Source organism: Colobus angolensis, unplaced genomic scaffold (assembly GCF_000951035.1).
Source record: "Colobus angolensis palliatus isolate OR3802 unplaced genomic scaffold, Cang.pa_1.0 Scaffold198, whole genome shotgun sequence".
Taxonomy (NCBI): Eukaryota; Metazoa; Chordata; class Mammalia; order Primates; family Cercopithecidae; genus Colobus; species Colobus angolensis.
The window spans coordinates 1,523,338-1,536,633 of record NW_012115132.1 but is presented as its reverse complement, the minus strand read 5'-3'; the positions used below and the strand labels follow the sequence as shown (position 1 = coordinate 1,536,633).

The 13,296-nt window shown below is 40.7% G+C and overlaps 1 protein-coding gene across 1 annotated transcript in view; it reads left to right on the top strand.

The window, feature by feature from the left end:
• COL14A1 (collagen, type XIV, alpha 1) overlaps positions 1-13,296 on the top strand; it is a 255,503-nt gene that overhangs the window by 226,462 nt on the left and 15,745 nt on the right. Inside the window, exons 43-45 of the mRNA XM_011941061.1 lie at positions 1,060-1,095; positions 2,113-2,179; positions 5,452-5,640. Of these exons, the coding sequence (XP_011796451.1) occupies positions 1,060-1,095; positions 2,113-2,179; positions 5,452-5,640 (292 nt within the window). The remainder of the gene's footprint in view (positions 1-1,059; positions 1,096-2,112; positions 2,180-5,451; positions 5,641-13,296) is intronic.

The window sequence follows — 13,296 nt, the reverse complement described above, 5'->3', positions numbered from 1 at the left end:
TGACAGAACATTTGTAGCTTGAAATCAGCTGTGGTAGAAACACTAAACCTCCAAAATCAGTAAACGCTACAAGTCAGGGCATTTTCTTTTTCTGGGAAGCCAGTTTACCTGCACACCATGGGATGAAACCAGAAGTTTGAATTTGGGTAACTGTTCACTGACTACAGATTTTGAAGAAGATACCGAGTTTGACTTGGGACCTGTTTGAAATAACAACTGGAAACAGTCTGACAACGTGGCAAATTCCATTAATAAATTCCATTCACTCTCTTTTTAGTCGAGACTATAAAAATGTTGTTCAATGAACATTGCCTCAGAGTTTAAACAAAAATATGAAATCCTTCTGAAGACACATGTTTTTCATTAGATGTATAATTTCATTGGAGAAACCCTGAAAATGCCATTTTTAAAGTAGATGCATTTTAATAACGGCAAGATTTCTTATGGGCCAAAGAGTAGCTAAGCCACATGAGAAAATAACAAATCAATTGAGAATTCACATAAATGTGATCTCCCATATTGGGGAGATTTAGGGAGAATTGTGTGGCATCGTGCTGCACAGAAATCAGAGTGAAGATTTCACTAATCTCATCTCTGACTTGAATTCCTAAATTGAGAGGCAGTCTTTTCTATCCTTTTGGAGATATTCCTTTAAAAACTGAAACAATTTAACTATTCAGCAGAGATTTGTGAAATAAATTATGAAGGATCCTCAGGAGAGTACGGTACATAGAGTGGCGTTTAGGGTGGAAAGGTGCGAAGGACCTACTCGGTGAAAATATGTGTTACAAAGCAGTATTATTGCTGCATGATTCAAATTTTGTGACCAAAATATACCATGTCTCTGCATAAAAAAGCCAAAGGGGTAGAATGATAAACAGCTTTTATGTTTGTTGTGCTTACTGGTTGCTGTCTATTTTCTGTTGTTGTGTAATGATTTTTGCTGCAGAATTACTGGTGCTAAGAAAAATGTCTTAATAAAATAAGAAAAGATGCATGACGATCACTCTTAACTAAGTGAAATATCATAAGTAACTTGACAATTTTCCATTCATACAGGGTGTCCCTGGAGCAAAGGGGGAACGAGGAGAGCGCGTAAGTATCCTGTGGCTCTGTTTTCTGGCCCCAGCTGGTTGCACCCCTTCCATTGCATAAGCCTGATAAAGGATCGTCACTTACTAACAGTATTATTCATTGCTATTGTACCAGTCCCTGTTTCTCCCTTTCCCCAATTCATTAGACTGTGGCCACGTTTTCCAAAGGTAAAATCCCTGTGGGCTGGGAGTCAGGAGAGCTAGTTTCTAGTTGCATATCTGCTACCATCCAGGTCAACGAACTTGGGCTCATTTCTTTAAGGATAAAATGGAGAGAATCGCTCTCATATAATTTAAGAAGTGAGTTTGATGAGAACATTGTATAATAGATGTGAAAAGGCTTCAGAAAAGTAGAAACTTTATACAAGTGACAGGTGGCAGCACGGCACTCCTGAGCTTTTTGATGCTCCAACGTTCACACCCAGGAAGAAAATGGCAGGCATAGAATCAAAGAACTGGCCCCAAAACTGAAGTCAGCTTAATTTAGGGGTCGTCTCTCTCCTTTCAGAAATTGTGCAGCTGCTAATATAATTGTGCCATTGGCTATAGCAGAAACAGCAGTGGCCTTGGGCTCATCCAATTACCTCTATGAAATCTTGGGCCAAGTGTTTAATGCTATTCAGCTATAAAATGGGTTTAACATCTTTCCTCTGGGTTGCTATTAGTATTAAATGAGCCACTGCTCAAGAAAGTGCAGTGTTTTATAAGCTCTAAAGAGCTATAAATCAGGCATTAAATGTATATGGGTTTGTTTCAAAACTATTAAATTTTTTAGAATATGGGACTAGAAATACTTACTTGTGCTTGTTAATCTAATAAGGACTCCCAGGATCCTTGAACCATGAATATCAAATTGCTTACCCCTTCTCTGCGTGCACCGTGGTGGTCAAATCCACCATTGCTAGGAGCCAAAGATCCCTGATGGGAACAATGGGGCAAGTCAGATCCACATCCTGGAAGTCCTGGTAATGTGGCTGGGCTTACAGCTGAGTCAGGAGTATGCTTTTTTTTCATCCAGGGTGACCTGCAGTCTCAAGCCATGGTGAGATCAGTGGCACGTCAAGTATGCGAACAGCTCATCCAGAGTAAGTATATAATGGTTACGGAAGTTGTTCCCCTTAACAAACTCTCATCCAGAAGAGAGTTTGCTTTTCCCGTGAGCGTACCACTAAGGAAAACTCCAAAGCATTGTCTTGGTGCAGACACATAAGCTTTACAGATGACCATCACTGACCCATCGAAGAGATCATTACAGATTACCCTAGAGCTCTACATCGATGGTACAAAAGCCAAATTCCTTTGTGTCATCGGTCCAAGAACTGCCTGTTTGCCCACGTAAATTTAACTTGACTGCCCAGATCAAATCTTCTATTCCTTTCTCGTCTCTCCAGGTGGGCAGGATTTTTTCTCAAGTGTTCAGCACTTGAAAGCTGCCAGACTACATCTTCAGAAGCTACCTCAGAAAGACAATTTATGGTGTTGATTTTTATTAACTTGCAAGGTTTAAATGAATATTTCCTTCTTATCCATTTCACATCCATTATCTTCTGGTTAGCCTAAGGTCTTCTCATTTATTTCTTAGGATGTTTACCAAAGGACAAACACACACACATGGACAGGCTTGCTCTGATGTTTGACATGATATTATACTTGGACTTTGTGCCAAAAATTACATCAGAACAAACTTGATATGACGCCTGTCGCATTTCTTCATTTTTCTTGAGCTTTTTGACAGCACTGTATTTCAGTGCCCATTTGCTTAGATACCCACCACTCTTGCACGTTTCCCCTCTGCCCACTGATTATATATTTTATCACAGTAATCTAATCAGAGGGTTACTAGTGTGGACCCTTCTCTTTGCCAGTAATTTGTTCAGTTCCAGGAAGATCTGAGGCCAAGCAGAGGTGAACTATCTCTCTCAACCCCACCCAGCTCTCGCCTAGCTCTGCTGTCCAGCCCTCCCACCCAAAGGCACCCCAGCTTCCAGGGCTGACATTCCCCAGGTGGCTAATTGGCTTGGGGTTACATTCATTTTAACTCAGGAAAGTTTGGGAGTTGGGCCAGGAAGCCCTGCAAATATCTAACAAAGTCTGTTGGCTACGTCCAAAATTCCATCGTTAGTTCTGAGATAAATCCAAATCTCACCCTGGAGGAGGCATGGAGTTGAGATCTGCACAGACTTGGAAGAGTTTTCATTAGGGCAAAAACATCAGGGCACCAGCGTATGAAGCTACCAACTTCAGACACAGTAGTCATGCTCCCTATATTTTAACGTTATTTAATTTTGTCTTATATTGCCCAAACTATGTGTGTGTGTGTCTATGTGTGTGTCTGTGAGAGAGAATTTACCAGTTAAATATAACTGTTTAAGTTTAATACCAAAATAGGACCTTTAAAAAGACATTATAAAAGAGAAATTGAACATTAATCATTTTGTACTGACATATTATAAATAACCTGTATCTTGAATTGTTTTGTAGATTTCTGATTTCAGGTATATAATATAAATGAGCAGATCATTATTTTCAGAAAACTTAAGGCTTAAATCTTACTATGATTCACTGACCACAACACAAGAAAGATCTCACTATACTTGTCATCTTATTCTACTGTAGAATAAAAATCATGTGTAAATATCTGTTTATTTAAAGCGTGCCCTAAAAATCAAGTGTTCAAAATCAATTTTTTTCTCCTTACGAATTCTCAGAGTCTTGTGACTGACTTCTAGGAAGTAGAAGTCAGCAAGGGATTGGTTACATAGCAAAGCTTAAACAAGTCCATAAAATAGCAAGGCCCTGCCTGTCAATATGCTAGAAGGAAATCAAAACAGTTGCATGCAACTTGATAAGCCAGGCCCAGCTTACTCAGTGGCTGTATTTCTGGCACCTCAACGATCTTCCCTAACACTACTTCAGTTTCCTCTGGGCTCCTTACTGTATTCCTTCAGCTGCCACTCAGGACTGGATTTTTCGGTTAGCAAATAATTCCTCACAAGCTCACTTCTCTAGTTTTTAGTTCACAGTTGATCAGAATTATGCTAGGAAGAGTTACATGGGAAATTATTCAAGGCCAAAGTGATGACAGCTGGGAAAATGATAATGGACAGACCCCGTGTCAAAGGCAGAAGCTGAAAAAGCAAATGAGGAAATATCTTACCTGCCCAGGCAGCAATGGATGTGCCTGCTAATAGCCTTGGTCATCAGGAGGGGATCCCTAGTTACAGTGACAATCCAATGCTTAAGGAAAAATGCACTGAATGTATTTTAGAGTGAATTCCTTGAAGAAATGGTTACTATTTTTTATTTAGTTTTAAATATTTCGAAATGGATAAATAATAGTAAACTAGAAAATTCACTTACGTTGGGAAATCTCATCTCCTAATGATGTTGGAAAAATGAGACATCGTGGTATCAAGTACTTTATACTGGTAATTAGTAACATATATCTGTATATATATTTTCCAGACGTAACTGAGTTAAGGGATTGTGGGAGAGAGTGCCAGATCTTTTATTTATTTATTTATTTATTTTATTTTATATTTTATTTGAGACGGAGTCTAGCTCTGTCACCCAGGCTGGAGTGCAGTGGCGCGATCTAGGCTCACTGCAAGCTCCGCCTCCCGGGTTTACGCCATTCTCCTGCCTCAGCCTCCCGAGTGGGACTACAGGCGCCCGCCACCTCGCCCGGCTAGTTTTTTTGTGTGTTTTTTAGTAGAGACGGGGTTTCACCGTATTAGCCAGGATGGTCTCAATCTCCTGACCTCGTGATCCGCCCGTCTCGGCCTCCCAAAGTGCTGGGATTACAGGCTTAAGCCACTGCGTCCAGCCCCCAGATCTTTTAAAAATACAAAGCTTGTGGGAGTTTCTGCCAATGAGACCCAAGTAAAGGTTCCTAAAAAAAAAGCTTGATGACCAAGAGATGTGTTGAGACAGAGCACTTGTCTGGGGATTTGTGAGCAAGAGGGTGGGGAGGCTTTGTGCTTTGTAGAAAAGACAAATAACTTGGGAAGTAATTGCTAGAGAAATGGCAGCTGGGTGAAGGTCTAGGGGTCAGATACATGTTGAGGGTGAAGATGAAATTTACAACTTTTGCTCAATGATGTTTATTGAGATGCTGACGTGAGCTGCAGAATTCCAAACACATGAGATGCCACTTGACAACAGTCCAACCCTTAATATCATCCAGAGTAAAACACAAAAAATGTTAGCTGGAAATCAACATATTTCAAAGGGGTGTGATTTTTCCCTTGGTGGGTATCTAACAGAATTGTTTGGAGCCTTAACGAATGACACCCCTGGTCTTCTCTTTCCTTGTGTGACAGTTCACTGAATGCTGTCTTTATGCTTCATGCCTCAGGTCACATGGCCAGGTACACTGCCATCCTCAACCAGATTCCCAGCCACTCCTCATCCATCCGGACTGTCCAAGGGCCTCCTGGGGAGCCTGGGAGACCAGGCTCACCTGGAGCCCCTGGTGAACAAGGACCCCCAGGCACACCAGGCTTCCCCGGAAATGCAGGCGTGCCAGGGACCCCAGGAGAACGAGGTAAGCTGGGCCCCTTCTCTCAGAGGAACTCCTCTGAGCTGGGTGCAGGGAAGCAGAACATTCTAGTGGTGTTTATACAAGGATAAAGTCTGAAACAATTGACTTAAATTAATTCTGGCCCATCTATTCTGCAGTTTCTTGTTTATTTATCTCTGAGACTGAGAAAATTGAGCAATCTGCCAAGTGTTTATCAAGAGCCATATCTACTTACATGAAAGAGGAAGGTCAGAGCCCCCAAATCACCTCTGAGAGGATTTGAGCTAATGAAAGAAAGATATCCCCTCTAGATGGATGAAGTCAAAAAGAGTACCCCTTCCAAGTTGAAGAATTAGAAAATGATGCCGCCCTCTGACCAAACATGGCATCACACCAATGTCAAGGCAGAGAACTCACTCTGGTGATTTGCTGGTGCTTTATTTGTGCAGTGCCCAGACTGGGCAACAGTCAGTGGAAGTCCTGAGAAGAGTCATGAATTGCATCAGCATATGTTTTCACATGTTCCTATATAGACTGTGTCAGCTCTAAACTTCAAATTAAAATACTGTCTGTGGCTCATCTTCCTATTATATCAGACAACATTTTATTTAGTGGTTTCATGGGCCAATGTTTTGTCTTTCCCACTAAAGTTTCCTTAAAATAGAGATTCTACCTTAGCCTTTTCTTCCACCATCTACAGGTCTTAGAAGTATTGTGTAATACAATAATAAGACTTTTGACTGAATCTATAGTTGACTAAGATCTTCCATTCCAGAAGCAGGTAAAGGAGATGTGGGAAGTCAGGGTTGCATATCAACCATGAAGAAAGTGATGGGAAAGAGAGACAACCAATCAGAGTATTTTCTAAGATACATTTTGTAGAACATAGACATGGGGAAAAACTAACTTTTACCTGTCTGCTCTGTGAGCCTTATTAGTTTTGTGGGATGGGTAGGATATATTCCTTTTATAAGATTTCATTTAAAATACAGATGACAAAAACAGTATTTCATATTTATTTTGACTCATGTCAACAGGCCTTGTGTATTTCTGCCTCTGCACTTTTGTACACATTGTTTTGCCTCTTTGGAAATGTCCTTTCCTTCCTTTGTCTTCCATACATCTTCCTCTTAGTTCAAGACTCAGCTGTCTTATTCATGAAATTGTTATTTATCACCCCAGAACCCAAATATCTCCGCCCCCATGAACACCTGATACCCTATGGTCTTTTCTTTCTGTTTTAGTACTCGTCAGGCATTAGCAAACAGCCAGGTTGTTGAGAGCAGGTGTTGGTTCTGAATTGCTTTGCACAATGCTTTGCACTTAATAGGTACTTACTAGATAGTTGTTGCTTTAATTGTGACCCAGTTCTGATTTTTCTTTCTAAAAGTTTTCCCCTGTGTCAGAGCACAAAATCAGCAGATGTAGAAAATGGCATCATTCCCTCACAACTCACCAAAGACCTGGCAGCCTGGAATGTGGCCCCCTCTGTCAGCAGGGCATCCTCTGATGCTGTCAATAATGGAGAAACTGTGACTCAGTGAGCACAGAGCCAGCACCTGAGTCACTCCCAGCAAGTCATAAGTTGTCTTTGTTCTTTTTGGAAGTCTTAGTCCCGTTCTTGCCAGACCGAGTCTCTCCTGCTCTGCAAGTGCCCTTGAATGATTAGACCACAAAAAAATCACCCAAGCGTTCTCAAAGGGCAGCCCAGACGACCTTTGGAAATATGAATTTCCATGATGTAATTGTCTTACATACATATTGATGTATATTCTAAAGAGTACAGTAGACAAGCAGAATCCTATATTTCACAAATGCATAAAAGATGACAGTAAGACAGAAAGTGAGACATGCCCTTTGAGCATGGGGGAAACGTGATTTTAGTTGATCCCCACTTGAAGGGTGTGATTTTGCGATGACTATTATAGGCCAGGACTTACAGGCCAGCATCCAAGGGGCTCTTCATTCCCGGCAAAGTTATTTCAGCTGCAGCTGGGGTTCGCTGCTGCAAGGTAGGCAGTGATGTTTGGTTCTTAGCCTTGGGATCCAAATATCCAGGAAAGATTAAGAGAGGAAAGGTCTGTCTTTCCACTAAGTCAAAACAATAAAATTTAAAAACTGAAGTCTTCAGCTATCTTTTCTCTTTCTCATTTTCTATAAAAGGAAGCATATGAAGATATTGAGGTAAGGCCAAAAAGGCTCAAAGTCAGCCAACATCAAGACTTGAAATAAGAGCCAGAGACTGTGTTGTTTTTTTTCTGCCATATAAAATATGATTATCATCATTCTTGATAAAATAATGTTATAAGGACACAATATTGTAACGAGTAAAAATAAGTACTATTACCAGGCAGTGTATGTAGCACATAATAAACTACTCAAGCGAGATTATGAGAAATATGGCTGTTGAGCATTCTGGCATAAACATTGAAATGAGGCTCACTTTCTGCTTAGGCTTCCTATGAGCCTCATAGGAGTCTTCCTAAAAAAATTCACTACTGGGTCTCTATCCAGGGGAAAATAAGTCATTATACCAAAAAGATATTTGCATATGCATGTTTATAGCGGCACAATTCGCAAGTGCAAAAACATGGAACCAGCCCAAATGCCCCTCAATCAACAAGTGGATAAAGAAACTGTGGTATATATATATGTGATGGAATACTACTCAGCCATAAAAAGGAATGAACTAATGACATTTGCAGTAACCTGGATGAGATTGGAGACTAGTATTCTAAGTGAAGTGACTCAGGAATGGGAAGCCAAACATCATATGTTCTCACTCATAAGTGGGAGCTAAGCTATGAGGATGCAAAGGCATAAGAATGATACAACAGGCTTTGGGGACTTAGAGGGAAAGAGTGGGCAGGGGATGAGGGATAAAAGACTACAAATACAGTATAGTGTATACTGCTTGGGTGATGGGTGCACCAAAATCTCACAAATCACCACTAAAGAACTTATGTAACCAAACGCCACCTGTTCCCCAATAACCTATGGAAATAAAAAAAAGTTTTTTTAAAAATTCACAGCTCCATTCAGTTTGGATAATTTTTCATCAGAAGTGCCCGCTCTAACTTTTCTATTCTAGTTTTTCAAACTTTTAAAAATGTGATACACAGAGGCCAGATTCGGTGGCTCACACCTGTAATTCCAGCACTTTGGGAGGCTGAAGTGGGCGAATCACAAGGTCAGGAGATCGAGACTATCCTGGCTAACACGGTGAAACCCCGTCTCTACTAAAAAATACAAAAAATTAGCCAGGCGTGGTGGCGGGTGCCTGTAGTCCCAGCTACTTGGGAGGCTGAGGCAGGAGAATGGCGTGAACCCAGAAGGCAGAGCTTGCAGTAAGCTGAGAAGACACCACTGCACCCCAGCCTGGGCGACAGAGCGAGACTCTGTCTCAAAAAAAAAAAAATGTGATACACAGTAAAAAATACATTTGGCATCATGATACAATATTGCTTATGCATATGCATGCATGCAAATGTATATAACTGGGACAAAAGAAATTATTTTTACCCTTCCTGTTATTCCCTGTTTTCTTCTTTTGTTAAAAGAATGAGGAGAGAACTTGGGTTTCATTACCTTAGTTTGAAAAACACTATCCCCGTACAATGTCTTTGATTAACCCCATCTTTATCAGAGAAATGGCAAAGAATATGCATTTTTAGAGAGCAGAAGAAAAATTATGGATTTTCCTTTCATATTCGCAATGTGATGTACATGGCTTTTCATGACTTTTCTTATTATCTAAAAGAAGATTGCACTTTTGCTCCATCTGATTGTCTCTCTCTTCATTAACCCTTTGTCTCCTTTAACTTAAACTCCTTTTTGTAAGTTTGTGTGGAAGAGTTTTTAGCTATCCTCTTACACAGATTGTAATAGAGAATTCTTAGAATTTAAGGATTCAAAGGGATCCTCTGGCTAACGTTGTTCAGGTTTTCTATCTGAAGCTTGAAATCCCACTTAGATTTGTCTAATTATTGGCACCTAGCATTGAAAAGGCCTCATTTGCGTGACATCATGCTTTATATTAAGCAGCCCAATTTCTCACCTGTTTTTCCTTGTCACTTGTTCTTCTCTGTTAATTTATGTGAAAGAAAAGCTATTTTTCCATGGGATGCTAGTTGGATACCTCTCCCCATTAAACCCTGTACTGTCGTCATGTAAATGGTTCTGTATAACCTGGCTCCTTGTTATCCCAAAATTCAGAAGAGAGGACCAGCTCTGAGGTTCCTCTTTTGATCACCGAACCATGGCAATCCAGTGCTTGACTGGACAATCCAGTGGTTGACTGCTATGTGTCAATCGCTGTTCTGACCTCAACTTACTCTCCAGTCACATTTTTGGGTGATTCCAAACCAGATTTCCTCAATTACAGATTGTTTTCTATTTCTGCTCTGTGCATATTATTCCCAGATGATTCATCTGTTTTTGCTTACTCAATTTATTTAAATGTTCATTCTCTACACGGGTATCTTGAGCCATATATTAAACAAGTCAACAATAAGTTTGTTGGTTTATAGTTCACAAAATTAAGTTTCTTTATTTACTTGAAAAGAACTAGAAGATTACCCTGATTTCATTCTTTTTTTTTTTTTCTTGGAGACAGGGTCTTGCTCTGTCCCCTAGACTGGATCGCAGAGGTGTGATCTCGGATCTCGGCTCACTGCAACCTCCGCCCCCCGGCAAGCAATTCTCCTGCCTCAGCTTCCCAGGTAGCTGGGGCTACAGGCAGGCACCACCACACCCAGTTGATTTCTGTATTTTTAGTAGAGACAGGGTTTCACCATGTAGGCCAGGCTGCTCTCAAACTCCTAACCTCAACTGCCCCCACCCCCTGCCCCGCCTTGGCCTCCCAAAGTGCCGGGATTACAGGCGTGATCCAGCGTGCCCAGCCTGATTTCAGTCTTTATGCAACTCCTTTAGTTTCCATAATCCCTCCAAAATTTTTGAATCAGAGAAACCATCTAATCATCTAACTAACCTAACCATCTAAAGATTTTCATTTTAGATTGTATAGCTGGACAACTGGAATTTATATCTGGTTTATCTTATACAATAAGTCAGCAAATATTAAATGCAAGGTTTACGTAAGGTTTTTCAGTTTGGCAGACAGATAATACTACTATTTATCGCTTTTACTTATTGGGCTCCAATTGCATCTGCCAAGTGTTGCGCTCAGTCCTGTACACACTACCTCATTTGGGTAAAGTGGAAGACCTGGTTTGGATAAGGAAGGAATATGGAACATTGCTGAGGGCACAAACTGGGAGATGGTAAATGCTAAATGAGTTATATAGAATATAAATGGTTTCAGAATGTAGAGGAAGATGTCAGTCACTGTGGTCTTTGAGAAGAACGGGTGTAGACATTTATTAAGCGACTACTATGTGTTAGTCGCTAAGCATGTTATGTGATGCTCATAAAAATCTTATGAGATCAGGATTAGTTCCATGTTAGGTGAGGAAACTGAGGCTCTGCTGGGTTGTTTTTTTTGTTTGTTTTTTTGTTTTTTTTTTTTTTGAGACAGAGTCTTGCTCTGTCGCCCGGGCTGGAGTGCAGTGGCGCAATCTCGGCTCACTGCAAGCTCCGCCTCCCGGGTTTACACCATTCTCCTGCCTCAGCCTCCCGAGTAGCTGGGACTACAGGCGCCCGCCACCTCGCCCGGCTAGTTTTTTGTATTTTTTAGTAGAGACGGGGTTTCACCATGTAGGCCAGGATGGTCTCGATCTCCTGACCTCGTGATCCGCCCGTCTGGGCCTCCCAAAGTGCTGTCTGCTAGGCTGTTAATTGTCCAGGGTCTCACGGCAGAACAATAGGGGTCTAGAATTCAGATCCAGATATGTATGATTCTGGCATGCCTGTGCTTGCTAGCTTCGCCACTTAACTAGCTATGTGATCTTGACGACTTAAGCTTAAAACTTAATCTCTGAATCTCCGTTCATTCATTCAGTGGTACTTACTGAGCATCTACTACACTTCCAGCTTGTGCTGGGCATTGATGACATGGTGGTAAACAGGGTATACATTTCCTGACTTTTGTGACACCTTACTGTTAGTGGGAGATGGATATTAAGCAAATAATATATGAATTGTTTAATTTCAATTGTAATTAGTGCTGTGAAAAAGTACAGGATAACATATGGCATACAAAAAGAGACCGACTTGATCAGTGATGTTTTGCTGAGACCTAGAACTTTAGTAGGAACTTGCCATAGCAATAAGAGAGTTGGGGAAGAGCATTCTAGCAGAGGAGGCAATAGTGTGTGCAAAGGTCCTGAGGTGAGAAAGGGCTTGAAACCTTTAAGGCAGTGACTCTCCCTTTCACAACAAATAATTTCTCATGTCTCTTTTACTGTTCCAAAATAAAATTCATAGATATTAAATATAACCTATCTTCACATATCATTAAACAAACAACACTAAATAGAGAAATTACAATGTTCTCTAGTGTAATACAAAGGAGAACTAAAAGGAAAGTAATTTATAGTCAAATAATTTATTCCAATATGTATTTAAATGTAAAAACAACCTCTAATCATTTCATCAACCAGAAGTTCCCCTACAAGTATCAAGAATGTCTCCTAGGGATGGTACTGCCCCTACCAAGCTCCATTGCTTTGGATAACAGAAAAAGGAATAGTATAGTTGGAGCTTGGTGAGTTAAAAGGATAGTAAAAATTCAGGAGGAGGGAGGAGTAGACGGAGGCCACAGGATGCAACCAACATTTTGTGAGTCTGGGTAGGGAATTTGAACTTATCCTAAGAACAAGGTAAACTTTCTGCAATTTCTGCTTCAGGACGCCATTATAAAGACTTAAGTCACTCTACATTTGTCTCTGTTGTGTTCACAGTGGTGATCTACTAAGATAATAAACACATGATTGCATTATGCAAATAAATGTAAATTATCTTGTCCTGCTTTTCCCATGTGCTCAATAGCAAACAGAACTCCCCCAGGAAAACGAAAGTAAACAAGGAATCAGCCTTCCTTTGAGCACCGTGAATAGGTAACATTCCCTCTCAGAGACTCAGACACCGCAGCATGGCAGGGAAATGGTGCACCCACACTAAAGGTAAACCTGTCTCCCTAATGCTTGGGTTAAGCTGTGAGTCAAGAGGACTCAGACATCTATAGAGAAAACTGAGTTCCAGATTGATTTCAAAGCTGGGAGAGAGAAGTGGGATATTCCTGTGGTTAAAAAGACCATCGCATTTCTGAGTAAAACCGTAGCACTTCTGAGCCAGAAATGCTGCAATGGTAAAAATCATTTTTGTGAAATTTCTTGATGTCCCATGTATCCTAGCTGATTCCTGGAAAAATTATCTTAGTGGGACAAATCATCTTGATTAAAGATCGAGTGCTGGTAGAGCTTTCATTATTATTTACTAAATGGCACTTCAATGTTTTCAAATCTTCCCTATGATTTTGTATTACAGTGGACATTCAGTTGCATGAGATGTGTTCTTTCTTTTTATTGCTGTTAAAAATTTGCTGAAATAGGCTGGGCACGGTGGCTCACGCCTGTAATCCCAGCACTTTGGGAGGCCGAGGCAGGTGGATCACAAGGTCAGGAGTTTAAGACCAGCCTGGCCAAGATGGTGAAACCCCGTCTCTACTAAAAATATGAAAATTAGCTGGGCATGGTAGTGGGCGCCTGTAATCCCAGCTAG